A 21657-nucleotide genomic window follows, 5' to 3' on the forward strand; every position below is an offset into this window, starting at 1 on the left:
CATTATCCTCACATATATAAAACAAAACCATTTGAATCATCCATCAACACGAATATCAATCAAAGCAGAGATGTGGAAGCCAGTGCTATGATATGTTTTCAGTTACAATAAGTAAAATGTAACACAATGATAGGATACAATGATGTTCCAAAAGGCAAATTGTACGTTTTTCCGTTGAAGTCCCTTATAAAAAGGAACAATAGGTATATACGCTTTCAGGCATATTCAATAGGCGGGTCCACACAGAACGAGCGAAGCGTTTTCAGCGCGAAGCAATAGAGTTTAGAATGTCGCGTCGCTTAGACAAAAACGGGACGACAGCCAATTGAACGAGCTTTCAATTGGCTGACGAATTGTACTTTGATGATTAACTTACAACTTATCTAATTATATTTGTTAACTACATTGCATAAACAAAATGCAAAAACATTATGTCATAAACTATTCTCCATTTGCAGTCTAACTGCAAATGCTCCACACTACATATTGGACATGTTATATACATTATTTGTTTGTCTTATATAACATTTGTGCAGTCTTTGGTAAGTTGCCAACACCGTCCATCGTATTGTATGATGAATCGACCTGCAAATATGTTTGTATTCTGAATATACAAGATTAAAATTGATAGTAAACAAGGTAATAAGTAATAACTATTTTAAATCATAGAGACGAACATAGAATCGGCTAAAAGCTGCGTGTTTATTATTTGATAGTTCATTTGATTTATTAGTAGTTAGTTAGTTGGTTGGGTTGAGTACAGTTACAATAAAAATGATAAGATATTTCTGATTACAACCATATTTTTATTAATACATATGGTTGTGGTATGGTTATGAAGGTTTTAGAATTATTAGTTACGTACCTATACCCGGAATAGTATAACAATTATAACTCAATTTACAAATATAATATTTCAATTTGTACTCATGCAACTTTCATGGAATATTATCATTCCAAACAACGAACAATTTGTACCTACAATGTTTACTAACCTTGTGTGTTTGAGGCTAGAACAAATCGTTTTCCAATTTATAAGTTGCTAAAATCTCATGAGTCATGCTAAAGTACAGTTTTTGTTAAATTAAAAGTGAAAAGATGACACAAATAATTATTATTATTTTATTTATTTTGATTATTTTATTTAGGTAGATACAAATTAGATTTCAGATATATATAGTATTTTGTATATTATGCAAAAACATTTTACTTCGGTTTACATCCTCACGGTGCTAGTTAGTAGATGAAAATGTTCATGAAGTTTTTTTCAAAATAAACATAAAGAGGTGGTTAAAACCACAATGTGATTGCTCAAAAAATAAATAAAACATTTTTCCAACCTAATTTCCAGCAGCCCATCAAAATTATTTAAATTGTATGACGTTGCTGGAATCTCTTTGTCATTTTGGTAGAAGCGGGCAGTTGGGCTACATTGAAAATTTAATTTCTGCTATTTTTGCTCAGCTTTAAGTAGTCTTAGCCATAATATCATATAATTAGTTTTTCATGACGAATATGCTTCAATTTAGCTGGTTTATATTAGTAACTAGCTGTATCCCGCGGTTATACTCGCAGTGCTCCGCTCCTGTTAGTCAGCGTGATGATATATAGCCCCAAGCTTTCTTCGATAAATGGGCTATCTAAAACTGAAAGAATTTTTCAAATCGGACCAGTAGTTCCTGATATTAGCGCGTTCAAACAAATAAACACTTCAGTTTTATAATATTAGCATAGACAATACGTTATGTACATGTAGGTACATCTTTATTACATGCTAATTACCTACTTCTTAAAATAACATAATTAGACACTAGAGCTAGATAAATCTTTATCGTCAGACTAAATTCAATATGACGTCCTCTGAACTCTACTTTATAGCGATTAGTTGAGATTTTGTTTTGCACTGCAATTTCCCTCTTTTCGGAGTAAATGTAGCTTTTGCAAATACCGTTTAAACCTAAAAAGCTTGAAGAAGTATATGCCGATTCCACTTTGAACACCTCTATCGACTGTAACATTAATGAAGGTAAAAAATAACTGGCATTTATCCTACCCATTTTCTTAAGATGCCTCCTATAGATTTCGTGTTAAAAAGGACTGAGTAAATAATATGACTAAATTACGTGTTTATTTACGAACTATATGTAGGCAAAAGTATACGAAAACACCGACATTTATCCCCAAAACTACATAAAATAAAATTAAGTAAGTAGACAAGAAACGGACGAAGAAATGAGTGAACTAAAAGTAATTTCTTTATTTGCGATATTTGGATAGCTCTAGCTTTAATACCGTGTTCATACAAATGTCGATAGCGATTACTAATAAAGACATAAAAATAAATAACTTGTCAATGTAATATTCATTTTTAATGTTTGTAAACACAGAACAGTAAAAACAAACAATTTGTTTTTACTGTTCTGTGATTGTAAATGATAGCATAAATAGGGATTATATATTGATTATTTCAATGTAATTTCCAAAATTAAAAAGATACATCGCATTACGGTGCATTTACATAAAACGAGCGAATGCTCATTCTAACGTCACCATGTCATTTTATTAATGTACAGCATTATATCTTTGTTCTTAGTGCGTTCGAAAAGATTGTATGCAATGTTCTTATACTGAACAACACTGATTACTAGTTTTAGTTTACACTAAAAGATCACGAAAGAACGCTCTTGCTCTAGCTCTATGTTCGTTTGATGTAAATGCACCGTTAGGCATAGACTTAATAGTGTCCAAACGCATGTAATAATATTATGTAAGTTCCTTCACATGAATACATAATAGTAGCTAAACGCTAATACTACTATACATATAGTACCATACTATACTATACATAATATAGTAGCTCCATTGTATTCTATTGTCTTTGGTTATTATAGATATAATGCGAAAGCTATAGAGCGTAATGTGCAAGCTCAAAACAATGGCTCTCAATTACTAGATACAGTTGATATAAGCTGTGATAAATTGTGAACATAGTCATGAATTTACAAGCGCGCAATGAGATACGTCTTAATCTACATTCTAGGTACACACTGTGCAGTATACCTATGTACTGATATTTTATGAGTTTGTACACTGTTTTCCCGACGAATATAAGAAGCTTTTTTCAGGAGCGCTCAGTAGTTCGATTCACTCGTAATTCTAAATTATTGAATCACATTGAATGTATTGAAAACTTTTATTAAAGAGACGCATTATAATAAGTAGCACCCTACCCTACGTATCATATCATGTCAGAAAGCACGAATCAAAAGTCACGTCCGCGATTCGCCACGCCAAAACCATGAACACAGTTCAAAAGCCCGAGTCATAAACTCCTGTTGCCGTATTTTTAACCCGGTTAGAAGTGGGTCAACGATCCGATGCGTCGGAGAGGCGTATCATTCATGGGAATATACAGTGTATTTCACAGTAATTTTGTGCTGATTGTTACGAGTACTGTGTGCTTTATTTATTGGTTATTAGTAGGGTACTACGTGTTGGGGTAGTTCCTATCACGGTACTTAAGTGCCTATGAGAGTGCGTGGTTGGTGAATGTAGACTCTATAATTTCATGACCATATTAATATAAAATAACTAGCTTTCAAAAACCTAATAAATTACATATTAAAACCTTCCTCTTGAATCACTCAATCTATTAAAAAAATGCAACAAAATCCGTTGCGTAGTTTTAAAGATTTAAGCATATATAGACAGAGAATGAATCTACGAAAATAAAATATTAAGAATTGTCGCTCTAAGTAGTTTTTATTTGAAAAACACACAGATACTAACACTTACTAACCTCTAAACATATATCGCGGGCGGGCTTTTCAGGAGAGACAAAAAACTTAATAACTTTTTTTGTGATTGAGCCACCTTGTTGTGTTTTTGCATATAGCTATATATTTACACTGCAGATAATATGGAATGCTTGGTTTTAAGAAATTCCCTCTGTAACACTAGTTTTTACGTCTATTTGCCATGACGAATAGACGGCAAAACTCCGTTCCCTCATAAATGCATGGAATTTATGGACGTAAAACCCTTCTCCTTAAATTATTAATATTTATACTTATATTTATTTTTACCTAGTCGGTGACTCAAAATATTGTAATTTAGGAATGAGAACCCATCGAAATTAACGTTATTTACGCGGTTTTTAAAAATCTTACGCCTGTTTGGTTTGGCATTTATATTGAGAGGCGTTTGAATTCAAAGTAGAGGTATAAACCAGTTTTATTCTACAATCTAGACAAAAAAAAAACAAATGGACGTAATTACACAATATTTTCTGTGTGAAAATAAAAATAAGCATATAAAAAATTAAATTTATTTATAAATCTGAACATAATTACTTACCTACTTTAAATGACTAAAGTCACAAACATTTATAACTACGTTAAAAACAACCGACTTCAATATGTAACGGAAAAGTAAAAAATAAAAAAAAGATTTGATGTTATTAATTATTACATATTATTTAGATGTGCTATTTACTAAATAGGTTTGATACTAAGTGCTTAGTGCTTGGCACCGACTTCAAAGCTATTTAATAAATAGCAAATCTAAATAATATGTAGTAATTAATAATATCAGATCTTTTTTTTATTTTTTTACTTTTCCGTTATTGAAGTCGGTTGTTTTTAACGTAGTTATTTTTAATACTTTATAGTGTATTTATCAACACGAATCAAAAGAGCCCAAACTCGATAAAGTTTAGTCAATATATTACTGAGTTCCTATGGCCACCTTCCGATTCCATCATCAAATCAGCTCTATGTCATGATAATGTTTCATCGTTACCCAATTTACATACGTATACAAAATTTCAGCTTAATCGGTTACCGGGAAGTGTATCAAAGTTACTTGCTAGATTTCAATCAGACAAAAATGCTCATAAAATAAAAACTGCTAGGCCTATTTTTTATCAGACCAATTCGACACCATTACACATCAAACAAAAAAGGAATCACATAGATCGGTCCAGAAACCTCGGAGTAATCGGTGTACATTAATAAAAAAAATATACCGGCCAAATTGATAAGCTTATTTTCTACATGATTTGCTGGAGACATCATTACATATCTTAGCATTGAAGCTACCACTGAATTTCGATTTTGTCCTGGGCAGCAATCAGAATAAAGAATCAGGTGTTCCACATTGGTAAGCTTGGTGATATAAGTATACAAACATGTTGAGACTTCATTCGCCCCTCTATTTCTCTCGTACTCTGGCCAAAAGTAACAGTAGCCCAGTTTGCTCACTGCATTATGTATTGTGAAATTCATAAAGCCCAATTTCCTTTTATAAAAGATAGGTTTACCCAAAATGTCCATTATGGACAGTATAATACTGCTTCGAAATCAGAGGTACAGACAAGAAGAGTAGAGTCAACCATTGCCTTTAATTTATCTTCTTCTTTTCTTCTTTGGCATGTTCTTTCCTATTAACATGTTTTTAATACTCCTCCTGTTTTTCTTTCTGTTCTTCTTAGGGTAACTGCTCAAACATTGGTCTATCCTCGGCTTGTGAAAATCTATATTATTTTCCAGAATTAATTCTTTGTATGAAATCTTGCAGAAAGGAACCTTATTATTCTCCATGAAATGTTCTTTATAAAATAACTAGCTTACCGCCCGCGGCTTCGCCCGCTTTCTCTAAAACGATTTGAAATTTAAACTATCCTATCTCTCAAGTTGGATCGAACTGCACATAGTGTGCGAATTTTATTATAATCGGTTATGTGGTTTAGGAGTCCATTGAAGACAAACATTGTGACACGAGATTTATATATACTAAGACTAGCTGTCCGCCCGCGGCTTCGCCCGCTTTGTGCTTTAAACTATCCTATCTCTCAAGTTGGATCGAACTGCACATGGTGTGCGAATTTTATTATAATCGGTTAAGTGGTTTAAGAGTCCATTGAGGACAAACATTGTGACACGAGATTTATATATATTAAGATATATATATTATAGTAAATTCACTAAAGTTATTCCACGCATTAGAATTACATATACTCGCTTTGGCATCTCACTGCAGAATGATCGTGTTTCTGTGTTGTTGACATGACGATACGTCCACCAACTTGCTCTGTGACGTCCTCCTAGTGACGAAATCTTGAGACAGCAATACTAAAATATGTAGACGTTTGTGCATACGTCCGCAGTGATGATTAAATATCCCCAGGATCATGTTGACATTGATGGTCGTATGTGCATACGTCTATATAGCTCGACACAATGATTTCAGGTTAAAATAAAACAAACAGTCGTATGTGCATACGTCTTTAAGGCATGTCAAAACTGCCTCAATAAGCAATAATATTGCTCTTACGTCTATTATACGGCTATATGGCCTAACAATAATTGTAGACTGTCTAGCTTACGGCAAATAATATTTTGCATTTTATACAAAAAGTAATCAGTATTAAATTATAAGAAAAATTGAGGTTATGTATTGCTTATAGTAGAATCCAATGGCATTAAAAACGAAAAATCGCATTTTTGCATATACGCCCCTATGGTTTGAGACCCGCGATATGTAGTTTGAAGTCTCGCAGAATATATTTAAACCTGAAGATATTGATATTATGCCTACCAACTATATTTCCTTGAAGTCAGTAAGTAGGAAGGCATAACCTTTCCGTTGTTTGTCCTTGAATTACGCAGCAGGTTGAAGGCTAAGGGTTTTTAGTAAACAAAGAACTTTACTAAACCAAATTCGTGTCTAAATTATATTTAATGATCACGCTATTCACATAAAGTTCTCGATACTGAGTGTATTTTTTATTGTATATTCGTAACGTTTTAATGATATTCTGACGCGGTATAAGTAGGTCCTATAGATGATAGTGTAGAATAATGTTAATACTATAATACTTACCAGTATTAAAAGTTGATTCTATATTGTATTCAATTTTCTGTTAGCGAAAGTTTACTTCCTCGTAACAAGAAGTCTATCTGAAACTTATTTACTTACTCAAAAAAAAAATCTTACTTTACTAATTTACTTACTCAAAAAAAATCTTATGAAAATTATGGATAATCGAATAAATTATGTAAAACATATTGTCTTATTTCAGCATTTGATGCTAATAATAATTCCATACAGTCCATGCTATTGAAATGTGCATCTATTGGCACTTTACCAAAAACACTAATTTATATTATACTAGTGGTCCGCCCCGGCTTCGCCCGTGGCACTTATTTCGCAATAAAAGGTAGCCTATGTCCTTTCTCGGGTATCAAAATATCTCCATACCAAATTTCATGCAAATTGGTTCAGTAGTTTAGGCGTGATTGAGTAACAGACAGACAGACAGACAGAGTTACTTTCGCATTTATAATATTAGTATGGATTCTGTTAACAACAGATTGTACTTAATTCTACAGTAAGATGCTTTTGATCTTTGAGTGTATTCATAGTTAAGACTAGCCGACGCGACATCTAGGTATTAAGTCCTATCTTCACGTGAAAGTTTTAAGCATTGAAAAAGCTTATGATTTTTCTTAAATTTCCTCTTTTTCCACGCAACTTTCTAATAAAAACTTTTTTTACGAGTTTTCTTAACTTAAATTTCCTCTTTTTCCACGCAACTTTCTAATAAAAACTTTTTTTTATCAAAAAAAAACCACCGCTTCAAAGTAAGAAAGACAACAAAATTTAATATGCATATTTAAAACTTTTCGAGTACGTATAAAGTGAATAATTAAATTAAGTTTCAGATTTTCTTTACTAACGTCGAAATATTTAAAATAGGTCATATAATTCAATGTTAGCGGCATATTATTAACACCAGTGATCCAAAAAATACCAGTTCAGCAGTTTATTCATCTGGTTCAATCAAAATTATTATTTTTACTTGCCCATTTTAAAAACATAATATATACCTACGATAATAATAATTGAAGATCTTTCTCACAGATAGCTAAAAATAGATAGTCAATTACTAATCCACCCTATAATCTCTGGACAACATTTTCATATAGCTCCATCCATTCTCACAAACTCTTACGTTTTTAATATTACATAGTTAGTAAGATTTAAGTTGATATTTTTCCTTACTTACACTCCAATGTGAAAATAAGCTAGTTATATTTGCTTGTATTTCGAATCTTGACAAAGTTGATTCAGTGTAATCCGCTAATCAATAGTTGTATATGTTACAGTCAAAACCCTGAACCAGTCAATAACGTTATTGACCGGTAAAATCAGTTAATAAGGATATTGACTAAGGGCGTCGGTTAATATCCTTATTAACTGATTTTATCTGATTAAACCAGTTAATAACGTTATTGACTAAGGGCATCGGTCAATATCCTTATTAACTGATTTTAAGTCGAGACATCTAGTCAATATAGGTTTTAACCGACGTGCCCAGGCAAAACTCATAAAAAGTTAAGGACGTTAGTGAAATTATACTAGAAAATCATTTAAAAAGGTTCATAAAACTTTTTAAAGTGCAATATTTAAGAGTTTTATGTTTTATTAATTAATTCGGGGTATTGTTTGTAAACTGCAACCGCGCGAGAATACGTGCCCCAAAATATCTTTGAAGATGGCAATTGTGTTTTAATAACAACTAGGTTTCCGCCCGCAGCTTCGCCCGCGCAGTCAAAGAAAAACCGCATAGTTCCCGTTCCCGTGGGATTTCCGGGATTGCGTTAGTTTCTGATTTGATGGAGTGACCTGCAGGTGTACTTCGAAGACTGCTACTGGATCTAATAGACGAGTAGAGCTAGGACTGCCGAGTTTGGGCTCATTTTGTTAGTTATGTTGAGACCTTACCTCCGGACTTGATGGAGTGACCTGCAGGTGTACTTCGAAGACTGCTACTGGAACTAATAGACGTGTAGAGCTAGGTGTGCCGAGTTTGGGCTCGTTTTGTTAGTAACGTTGAGACCTTACTTCCGGACTTGATGGAGTGACCTGCAGGTGTACTTCGAAGACTGCTACTGGAACTATTATACGAGTTAAGCTAGGTGTGCCGAGTTTGGGCTCGTTTTGTTAGTTATGTTGAGAGTTGAGACCTTACCTCCGGACTTGATGGAGTGACCAGCAGGTACTAACAAAACGAGCCTAAACTCGGCACACCTAGCTCTACTCGTATAATAGTTCCAGTAGCAGTCTTCGAAGTACACCTGCAGGTCACTCCATCAAGTCCGGAAGTAAGGTCTCAACGTTACTAACAAAACGAGCCCAATCTCGGCACACCTAGCTCTACTCGTATAATAGTTCCAGTAGCAGTCTTCGAAGTACACCTGCAGGTCACTCCATCAAGTCCGGAGGTAAGGTCTCAACATAACTAACAAAATGAGCCCAAACTCGGCAGTCCTAGCTCTACTCGTCTATTAGATCCAGTAGCAGTCTTCGAAGTACACCTGCAGGTCACTCCATCAAATCAGAAACTAACGCAATCCCGGAAATCCCACGGGAACGGGAACTATGCGGTTTTTCTTTGACTGCGCGGGCGAAGCTGCGGGCGGAAACCTAGTTGTTATTAAAACACAATTGCCATCTTCAAAGATATTTTGGGGCACGTATTCTCGCGCGGTTGCAGTTTACAAACAATACCCCGAATTAATTAATAAAACATAAAACTCTTAAATATTGCACTTTAAAAAGTTTTATGAACCTTTTTAAATGATTTTCTAGTATAATTTCACTAACGTCCTTAACTTTTTATGAGTTTTGACTGGGCACGTCGGTTAAAACCTATATTGACTAGATGTCTCGACTTAAAATCAGTTAATAAGGATATTGACCGATGCCCTTAGTCAATAACGTTATTAACTGGTTTAATCAGATAAAATCAGTTAATAAGGATATTAACCGACGCCCTTAGTCAATATCCTTATTAACTGATTTTACCGGTCAATAACGTTATTGACTGGTTCAGGGTTTTGACTGTAACATATACAATGTGCTAAATTTGCGGTCGTTGACGCGACGTATTGTTTTCTTAGTTTGTCCATATAGCGATGAAACAGAATACATAATAGTAGCTAATATCTAAGCTCTTAGGTTAGATAAGAAGGGAGGTGTAACGTCACACTAAATCCAATATGCCTTCCTGAAGCCCAATTTCATACCTTTCAGAATGCGATGTTTTATAAGTTAGCTTTGGAAGATTTTGGTAGGTCATAGTATGTTCGGTACGGTTTTAGACTTTATGAAGATGTTTTCTAAGAATATTATCTTCTCAATGAAATAGTACCGTAAAAACATATTTACAAAGATAGAACGTAAAATAAAAGACAATTAAGCAGATTGTTTGACCCACAGACGAAGTTAGGGCGGGTCTTAAATATTAATTGCTTTATTACAGTGCTGACCTGGTTTTGTCTGAACTAATTCGTTCTATGAATGACTAGTTTTGTTACCGAGGAATTTCAAATAGGTATTGTGACAAAGGCAAAGTTAATTTTAACAAACATATAAAAGTTATATTAAGTATTATCGATATTATTCGACTTGTTCTTTTTAAATACTTTACAGCTATTTTTAAATTTAAGATTAAAAATAACTTTTTAAGGAATGCTTTTGAATAATTGTTGTACTGAAACAAATAGTTATTATCTATGGGCACAAATAATAAGCAATTAAAAGTGACAGTTTAATTTATTATTTCAATCCTTACCTAGTTGATTTCGTAAATTCATAATTTATTTTAATCGTTTGTACAAATTTATCAAAGTAACGTTTCGAAGCGTTAAGGAAAGCTAGATTACAGGTGGGAATCTTGCACAGAATTGGGTCAAATTTGTAGATCTCAAAGGTCATTCTGCAATGTCTGGATTTACATTTTAAATAGACTTACGTCGTTGCGCCTGCCAAGTTCCATAAGTGATTTTTGTAAGGTTTTGGGAAACAATAAAAAACATGTTATTGAATTGAAAATGAAAAACTCGGCAAAATTATTGATACCACAACATGGACATTTATTTAATATATCATAAAAATACAAAAGTTGCCAAAACTATCAGTCATTTAAGAGGCTACAATTTTTTTTTGCAAAAATGTGCACATAACTGGTTTACAATCATATAAAATAATGTTGGATGTGCATTATTACACATAAAGGCTTTAGCAATGTGACACTTATGACAATTTTAAGGTTTACATTATGTGATCTTTACTTTATCATAAGTAAGAAAATACAACGAAATGAGTAGGAACTATTAGAAACTTACATTTAGTATACTTATATAGAATAATTCACAATTATTGTATTAAATAATATGAGATCAGTGATAAACCTACTTAACTTTAACTTTTTAACCTACTTAACTTTATATTAAGATCACACTTAATAAAATAACTAAAAGTTACCACAGCATTATATTAAAAATATCTTTAGAAAAAAAATAAAAATCTCTTTAACAAAAAAAAACAATTTAAATACTTCTATGAAAAATAAACTTAATTCCTAAATTGAGTAATTGAGGTACACAGTTACTTATTCCTTGTAATGAAGGTTGTCATAGAATGCATGATAGTCGCGATGCATAAAAGGTTTTAAAGACTGGAGATTATCATATTTGGTTTTATCAATTTTACGGGGCTCATTGTAAAGTCGACTAACAACAGATGATGGGTTGTTGGCACGAAGTCGCTGAGGTAGGATTTTCCATTCATCGGGATGACGTAACTTGTAGAAGATACTGCCATCTTTATATAAAAGAGCTCGTATGTCATTTACGGTCGGGTCTCCAGCTTTTTTACCTGGACGAATGGAATCAATGCAAATGTCATCCTCATAATTCTTAAAAAAAGTATAATCAACATGATGAACGTGGTACGGTTGCTTAGGTCGTGCTTCCCTCATGCGACTAATATAGTCAGTTGGTGTATAGATAGGGGGACGAAACTTTTTCTCTAAAGTTGAGTGGACACTATCTACTTGCATCATTGTATGTCCCTTTTCTAAAATGATCTGTTCAATCTCCATTCTAGTCTCCTTTGTTAATTTTAGTAAAGCTGATGACAAAACTTTATTTCTATTTTGGTAAGAACAGCCATCTGATATAATTATAATTTTTTTAAAGTTTAATTGAGTCTTAATAAAATGTATCAAGCAGCTTGTAAATTCGTTAGCCGTAACACCTCCATCTCCCTCATGCCATACATACAGGTGCACATCTCTATTATTGTTAACATAAATAGACTGGTTATGAACCTGAAGTTTTTGCTTATAGTATTGAACTGACACTAGCATCTTTGGACAAAGGAGAACAGATTGGACATCGACAGTCAGGACGAGCACCTCGGGTGAGCTCATAGCGCGAGCTTCAATATGAGCGTTGTAGGCTTCTTTCTTTTTTTCAATGTGCACAGCGAACTGCTCCTCTGAGATATTGCCTTCTTTTTTAGCTGTGCATACATCGCACTGGTCTTTTCTTGGCTTAAAAATGGAAATCTTTTCCTCTTCTAATATTGTATTAAACATTTTGCGACCAATATACGGTTTTCCGTTAGCTTTACACCACTCAATGTAAACTCTAAATATATGGGATTTCGATTCAAAAGTGTCTTCTATGTAAACTCTGTTACTGCTAGAGCGACAGTAGTGACTTGGTACTTTATTAATTAAATTTAGCCATTCTTTGACAGTAGTTGATTTAATAACTTTTGGGAGAGGGTTTATTATAGATTGCCGTTTTTCATGTTTAGATCTTAAATCTTGTCCTTCTACTATGTTATCCTGCAGCTTTTTAATCCATTCTGACAGTGTATCGCTATTTATGTTAAGGGTGCTGACAAAAAAGCTTTTACATACCTTCACAGTAACATTTTGATCGTCTGTAAAATAGTAGTCATATGCCAGTTGTCTTTGAGATGCATCTTCCGAGTTACTCATAGTTTTACGTCTTCTTAATACCGGACGCAGTCGAACAAGTGTTTTTAAATAAGCTTTTTTCGCATCCCACGTAGTCAAGCCCCAAAAATAATCAAATACAGCTTTCCGTTTTTGTTCCGATATCAATCCACATAAATAGCTTCTGTCAGATTTCGAAATACAAGAATGTGCACATGGCTTTTCTTTAAGATATTTTCTAGGTCTCGGTACAAGTTCATAACTTGCTTTCTCACCCGTTTCGTCACACTTCCTTTTTCTGCCTGTATATTTTTTGCCACATACCCTTTTCAACTTATTAAACTCTCTTTGTTTGTTACTTATTTCCTCATCACTGAGCGAAATCTCAGTTTCAGATGTACTATAAAAGTCTTCATTTCTGTAAATCGTAGAATTTTTTTCTAATCTTAATTCTCCTGTCTTTTCATCCAAGTAGTAATTCTCTTCATTAAAGTTTTCCTCAAATAATTTCGTATCCTCTCTTAACTGGCCTGTAACTTCATCAAGAATATATCTTTTATTAATACTGTCCGAGATCTCAGGAATACCACAATCAATTTCTGGTTTATCCGTAATAAGATCAATTTCTGACTTATCTATGAAAGGATCAAGAAGTTTATCATATGTAACGTCTTTTAGTTCTTCAAATATTATACTAGTTTCCATATTTACAGACGATGAGTTTTGTTCTATGTTGGAGACATTTTGATTTAAATCTGAATTTTGCAGGCCTTGCGTAGGATCGTAACTATTGGACATAAACAAATCAGGCACATTTAAATCTTCATTTGTATTATTATTGCCAATTCCTTTAGCTAAATTGACAAGCATCTGTCCCCGTGACGCTGGTTTGCGTGCATATGGGTTAAAAGTCATATTGCCTGAAAAAAAAACAAAAAGAGTAGGTAGGTATAAATACGTAACTAGCTTTTGCCCGCACGCGGTTTCGCTCGCGTTAAATTCGTAGTAAAACAATTCCCCTTTCCCTATACTGTTTATTATACATAATATAAACCTAGCTCTTGATTCACTCTATCTATTAAAAAAAACTGCATCAAAATCCGTTGTGTAGTTTTAAAGATCTAAGCATACATTCATACAGACGCGGGAAGCGACTTTGCTTTATACTATATGTAGTGATTACCCAATATACAAACAAACATAATTACATTAACACAATATGCACATTCACTACGTAGCCCTCACTTTAGGGCACGTATAATACGTAAATATAAGCGTTGTATTTGCAAACGTAGTTAGGTACCTACGCTCAAAACTTACGTGAAGTAGGTAATAACAAAAATTCAAAAACAATCACACAGACACACACTCAAATACTCAGAAGCTTTTGTAGCTTTTATCACATAGAATATTTTAAATTATTGTAATAATGTTCTAGTAATAAATCCACTAATAATTACTAAACAATATATGATAAGTATACAAGACTATTTTTTAGGTTAAAATAATGTTTAGGAACTTAAATTGACAAGTTACTGATGAATAGCTTACGGTATTATATAAAAATAACACAATTTAAGTAAATTTAGTAAGTACTTACCACTTTTATTTAGTTTTAACACAATAAAACTATTTTTATAATGTTGTTTACACCACAACGCACCCTCTCGACGCACTGTTGTGGGTGACTGACGACGGAACGCAAATCCTTTATGTGCATTTCTGCACATACGAATTTTTCTAAACGGCCAAAATACATACGGTATTTGTTATATTTCTTTCTGAATGGAATTTCACAAAAAGGATTTTATCATCACATACAGAACGAAACGGAGATTATGTTTAGTGAAAAAACGAAAAAATGCACATATGGAATTTGGCAGGCGCAGCGACGCAGTTTGTTAGATTCTTTTCATAGCTGCAGATGTTACTCGTACATAAGAAATTTATATAAATAAAAAAATACGTAAAAATATATTTTAAATGGCAGTATCTACTACGTGATAAAAAAAAAATCTCATTCATAGCAACATAATATTCATATTTTATTTAAGGAAGGATGAGCAGTCTATTTTTAAAGTCTTCTTAATGGTTCGTCCATATTATACTATAATTCATAGAATTTATTCATGCAGACATCAAAGCGTGCAAACTGTAAAGTTAAATAATATCTATGGTTTAAAAGGTTTACTTATAAATTACCTTCTTACGTTTACACCAAATATAATATTCTACCTAACCTCGTTTAAAGTCTGCAAGGGTTTTAATTGCCGTAATGCCCTGTGTAAACTGTGAACATTATAAATTCAACTTTTACTTTAAAATATACCAAGTTTTTAATTAATTAAAACTACACAAGAACGGGGTCACGTTAACCAACGATGACAACGTAAATAGTTAATTAAAACTTTGATTTACTTGTTACTAGCCCTTCGCTCGAATAGTCACATTTTTTTTGTTTAAGGCGTTACCCGGCAATTTCGACTATGTTCAACCTCTATAAAGTCTGGTACAACATAAAGCACAATACCGAAAAAAATATATAAAATAGGATGGTCTTTGATCTTTAATTGCTCGCGAGGACTTTTTTCCAAAATTAATAGATTTCTAGAAAAAAAATGTGCCGTGGTCATCGATTTTTCCGCAAATACTCTATAAACTTCGTAACCTGCTGACTTAGAGCTCTGAAAATTTTATGTTTTATAAATTATCAGTTACACAACAGTCCCTGACGAGGATTTTTTGTTTCACTGATTGACACTAGTATCTTTTTAAATACAAAATGCGAGGAAAAAAGAAGGTGCAGGGTGAGAGGTTTGAGATCCGTCAAGTATGCTCAAGGTTATTATCGCATGTAAAAGCCTTTAGGTTAAAATTGTTCGGGTTTGTTTCTAACTTTTAGATATTCAATAAACTAAAGAAGAAGAGAAGTACCTAAATCGTTGGAATGAATGAAGTGCTATAACTACCTCGACTTTCTTTTATGTAGAGCCTTTATAGAGGTATATGTAATATGTAAATCCAGATAGTAAAAAGGGCTATAACAATAAATTGTATTGATGATAATCTGACTTCAAGCAAACATTGCATTTGTTATATTTCGTACTAGCTTTCGCCCGCGACTCCGTCCGCGCGGATGTCGGTCTTCGCGTGGATGGTTTATTTATCCATTTTGAGTACCTCTGACAATAACATCTTATAAATATCTATTAGACCCAATTCCCAAATACGGCTAGGCCTATAATAATACGCAACGTGTGTTCGCGGTTCTACGGAACAACGTCTATGGATAAAACTGAAAAATTAAGATTATTTTTTTTCTACGTATTTTTCCAGGATAAAAAGTATCCTATTTTACGCCCAGGATAATAAGGTATAATTATACCAAGTTTCATCGAAATCGAACCGCTAGTTTTCACGTGATGCCTTCACATACAGACAGACAGACAGACAGACAGACAGACAGACAGACAGACAGACAAAAATTTTTTTAATCACATATTTGGGTTTGGTATCGATCCAGTAACACCCCCTGCTATTTATTTTTTCAATATTTTCAATGTACAGAATTGACCCTTCTACAGATTTATTATATGTATAGATTATAAATGTACTAGCTAACCGCCCGCGGCTTCGCCCGCTTTGTCTAAAACCTAATAAATTATATACTAAAACCTTCCTCTTGAATCACTCCATCTATTAAAAAAAACCAGATCAAAATCCGTTGCGTAGTTTTAAAGATTTAAGCATACAACGGGACATAGAGACAGAAAAAGCGACTTTGTTTTATACTATACTAGCGGTCCGCCCCGGCTTCGCCCGTGGTACATGATTACGTTTTCTCTACATAAGAACCATCCTCGTGCTTCAAGAAATATAATAAAAAAAGAATTATCGAAATCGGTTCAGCCGTTCTCGAGTTATGGAATTACAACGAAAAGTGGCATTGATTTTTATATATTAGAAGAAATAGTGAAGTATGATTAACTCTATCGTTCCAAACAATAAAAATTACTTAAATACGTACATAATAACATTAATAACATAATTGTCTGAACATCAACAAACGAAATACCAAAATAAACGACTATAAATAAAAATAAAATGATGCCTTGAACTTGAATACCTAATGAATACTGATTTAACATTGTCCATTGTCTAGACTACAGACATATTATTTATTTGAACCTAGTAATACTGTAATAGATAGCGTTTTTTATATTGTAAAGTTTTTTTTTATATTATGAATATAATTTTTTGCAACTTAGAGCATTGATGCACGAAAATCCGTCCTAATGTTATGATTGTCTTTGTGAAACCAAGTTGTATTGAAAATAGTTAAACCCAGGTTTTAACATAACCCTTTTCATTAGCATGCTTATGTTATATTATGTTGTAATATATAGGGATGAAAGCTTTTGTCCGTGTTTTAGTCCGCTGATGAAATCCAGCACGCAAAACTTTACCAGTACGAAAGTATAAAAGAGGAAACTTCTTTTAAATGCCGAAATTTAAGTACAAACTTGACACCGATCTTCAGTTTAAGGGTACTTCGGCGTAAGGTGCCAGTTTATGAATTGCTGAATTAAATTTTCAAAGCAAAGTCTGAAAAGTGTCCGAGTTTTATGAAAAAACATTACCTTTGTCAAATAACTATCGTAAATAATACTAAGGTCTATATTTAATCTTGTTCTCTTTTCTTGTTATTCATATGATCAATTCTTTTTTCTTTTGTTCGTTCAAAATATTGAGTTGTTTGGTAGAAATCGCTTATAAGTATTAAGTAGCCTATTGTACCTACTTAATACCTTTCCTTCCTATGCCTATGCTATGTAATAACTAGTAACGACTGCTCTGCGTTTCCTTTGTCTACAACAAAGAGTATTCATTCATTCCTATATTATTTTCCTCGTTGGTTTTCTTAGTAAGCCGGGATAAGAATAATTTTCGGTCCAATCCTCTCTTGTTTTCACGTTTTGGACACGTAATAAACAATAAACTATAATATTGTTAAAAGCAATATTTCCTCCTCACCCATTTACATTATAAACATACAGGGTAGTACAGTACATCAATGTAAACAAATATCGAAAGTCACATTCATACTATTTGCTCGAAAATGAAAACAAACACAGATTTCAAATCATGTTCCTATAACTCCATAATATATGAAGGCTACATTTCCCAAATACTTACTTACATTATTTAGATTTATAATTTGGATGAAATTATTCCAAAGATATCTTTAAGAATTATCTACAATCTGGTTACAAAATAACTTTAATATTCAGAACCAACTTCATGAAAACAAAGGCCTTAAGTTCCCATCTGTTCCAACCTAATCCTATATTCTGGCATCCAACGTGGGTCATAAAGTTACGCTTTCCTTTGTCCAGGAATCTCGGCAAGCTCGTTAAATATGAATTCTTCTTTATCTCTCCCATTATTTTCGCGTAAATATTGTAGAGTGTTCAGCGGAAGAATAGTTGTTATGTCGTAGTGTGACAATGAGCAATTAGGAGTTGCTTTTGAGAAGGGGCACGTTAAGCGTAAATTGATTTTGTTCTTTAACACGATAGTAATAAGACGTAAAATGTTTAAAGGATTTCTTTTTTGATTTTGTTAAGGCGATTCATCGTTCAATTAGTTTTATATCTGATGTTTGTATATAATACTAGCGGTCCGCCCCGGCTTCGCCCGTGGTACATATTAACGTTTTCTCTACATAAGAACCATCCTCGTACTTCAAGGAATATAATAAAAAAAGAATTATCGAAATCGGTTCAGCCGTTCTCGAGTTATGGAATTACAACGAAAAGTGGCATTGATTTTTATATATTAGATTTGAATATTGTATTGGAATGCTTAGGTTTGGATTTTCTTTTTTGATTCTCTTTGTATGAAATTTACCTCAAATAATGCCCTAATATAATAAGTTCATGTAAACATCGTACTAGTAATATTTAGGACCAGCTACCTTTTTCAAAAAACTTTAAGAATATTCGACTTTAACTTCCAAGCTAAAGTTAAAAAGAAATTTCAAATTAAGATTTTGCTCATAAAAAAAAGTTTACATCATCCACTTTCTTCTGTAATATTGATTTCAGCATTATTTATTTGGCCATTTCTTTGTTTCAGTTATGGAATGGTATTAACGACTTAAATCAGAGGGAAAATTAACTCAAAATGGCGGAAGCTGAGGGAGGAGCGAGTGAGCAAGATGATGTTTCATTCTTGCGAACGGTAAGATTTTTAATATTTTCATTTTTATATTTAATATTTTCATCAAAAAAAATATTGATACATATGTGACAATAGAGAGAATCTGAGACTGATAAATGTATATAAGTAGGTATTGATAGTTTCACCTAGAGATAGTCCAGGGGAAGAAATATGTCATTATTCATTGTTTTACCTAAGAATGAAATAAGCTTTTTAAGGTAAGGTTCAGCAGCATCTAAAAGAAATTGATCGTAAAAGTTTCCTGATGTTAAAATGATGTTCCTGAAACAAATAAATAAAATACCGTTCATAATCGATTTATGGTATTTCTCTTTTTAACTTAATATGTAAAATAAGTACCTAGCCAAAAGCGTAAACAATACACACATATTTAAGGGTAAAGTAAATCGGTCTGCAAGTTTTGCCTTATTTCTCATAAACTAGCTACAAGTTTCCCCACTACGCCACAATTTGCATGCATTAACATATAACCATTCTGCACACAATGTACTTACCATATTACAGCCTTTACAAGTTTTGTTTTGCTGTACCTGTTTTTCCGTATACGTAAAAGTCATCAATATCGGTAGAATAATTTTATCCTGAAAATATTATGTTTAGATCTTTACTATATTTTATAGAAATTAAGTCTCTAAAACTAGCTAGAACAAGCGTCTTACTAGCTCTCTACCAAATATAGAAAAACTAGCTGTGCTCCGCGGTTTTACGCGCATTGCTTCGGTCCTATTGGCCTAAGCGTGATAATAATAAATGGATTATCTAATAGCGAAATAATTTTGAGTGATTACTGCGTTCTGGCAAGCAAACAAACAACCAAACTCTATTTTATAATATAGAGTTTGGTTGTTTACCTTTGTTTTACCCTACTTACTGTTTTACCTTACTTAAGTTATCTATATAACTTATATATTGAACTCAAACGTAATAAACCCTCTATATACCAGTCTAATATTAATTCACAAGTGAACTGCCGTTATCGCATAGTTCAAACACTTGAAGGCCATAAAGGTTCCTTGAAAACGCAGCATTTACGGAAGCCTTGACCCGACTCTGTCGGAACTTTAGAGGATAGCTTCAAAGATTAAATTTAATATTGTATAGCGCAAAGTTTTGGGGTAATGTTGCGATTTACGGATTATGCTCGCGAATTAACTGCTAATTTCGGGAGGTTGTCGGCAAATTTTACGGGAATTTATTAATATTGGTTGAATGAAGAAAACAAGGAAAGTAATAAAACGGGTAGTTAGCGATACTAGTAAATAAAATGAGTCCGTTTTTACCTTTTTGATGAAATAGAAAAGAAACATAATTCGTGTTTTTGAGAAAACTAATTCAGATGTATGAAAAAGTGATTCGAATCTCGCCAAAATTGACTTACCTACATCTTAACTTTTTCTTAATTTTAAAAGAAAATCGATTACCAATTAAAACACTACGTTATCAACTATCATCACTGATAAGGTGCTTGTATAGATCAAAAGATTTCAGCATAATAAGAAAATTGATAAGTTGCCGCTCTCATTAATCTGATAAAATGTTAAGTGGACAAAGCCGGCTTGAATCATAAATGAAACTTACCCTGTTAGCGATTATTGAACAAGATGTATAACAAAATAATCGATTTTGCCTTCACAATAAAAGCTATGACACCATAATGGAATAAAATTTATGATACTTACTGAGTAAACTGCTGGTAATAAAGCGGTAGTTAATTTTGTTGTAGGTAAGCAATTTTCACTGGCTTAAATAACTTTTAATTGTTGTTTGTTATTATTTGGGTATTTAATAAAATATGAAGCCTTAAATTATACCTACTCTGTAAATAATGCTGTATATTTCTTCTCTGCTGTATCGGTCAGTTAAGCAAAGCTGGCATGTTCACAGTACTCACACTTATGCAATTTCACTTACAGTATGTTCAAAAATAAATGCGACTCTAGTTTCATTTTAGAAAATATTTTAGACTGGCTTGCATATTCGCTCGTCTTTTAATTCTATTGAATATGCTTAGGATATGTCACAACTAAGCGCTCTAAAAGATTTTCCGCAAAATTTAATTACGGATCAACAACTTTACGAACACTTCCAAAGAACACATACCGCAATAAGACATTGGTATTCAATTTTAAGTAAGAACAACCGATATCGTTTGTAAATTAATGTAAATGGTGATAACTCTGATTATTAATTAGTAATTTGATTTTTGAAAAAAAAAATGTCGATTTTAGTCAAAATTTATATTTTTCTAACAAGATCCTTATCATCCAAATTTCCACCTTGGTGAGAAAAATTGACATTTCTAATGAAAATGAACAAAAAATTAAATGATTTTATTAAATACTGTAAAATAGTATATAATTCTTCCATTTACTGTATCACAAAATTCTTCATAGATTTTTAGATATTCGTACTACACCAATTACATCATCCTGTATTTATAAACAATTGCAAAATATGACACATACATAGGCCGGGAGATACTGACACAAAATTTCGGGTCATTTGTAACAGAATGGCGGTTCTACAGAGGTCTTATTACGCAATGACAAAAAGAAAAATGATGGTCAGAACGCTGGTACCGGCGGACTAGTCGCGTG

The 21657-nt window shown here is 32.7% G+C and overlaps 1 protein-coding gene across 1 annotated transcript in view; it reads left to right on the plus strand.

The window, feature by feature from the left end:
- The window catches only part of LOC123703719 (ryanodine receptor), a 154039-nt gene that overhangs the window by 5853 nt on the left and 126529 nt on the right, over positions 1-21657 (plus strand). The window contains 1 exon segment of the mRNA XM_045651812.1: positions 18956-19060. Within this exon segment, the coding sequence (XP_045507768.1) occupies positions 19004-19060 (57 nt within the window). The 5' untranslated portion in view covers positions 18956-19003.

This window comes from Colias croceus, chromosome 27 (genome assembly GCF_905220415.1).
Source record: "Colias croceus chromosome 27, ilColCroc2.1".
Taxonomy (NCBI): domain Eukaryota; kingdom Metazoa; phylum Arthropoda; class Insecta; order Lepidoptera; family Pieridae; genus Colias; species Colias croceus.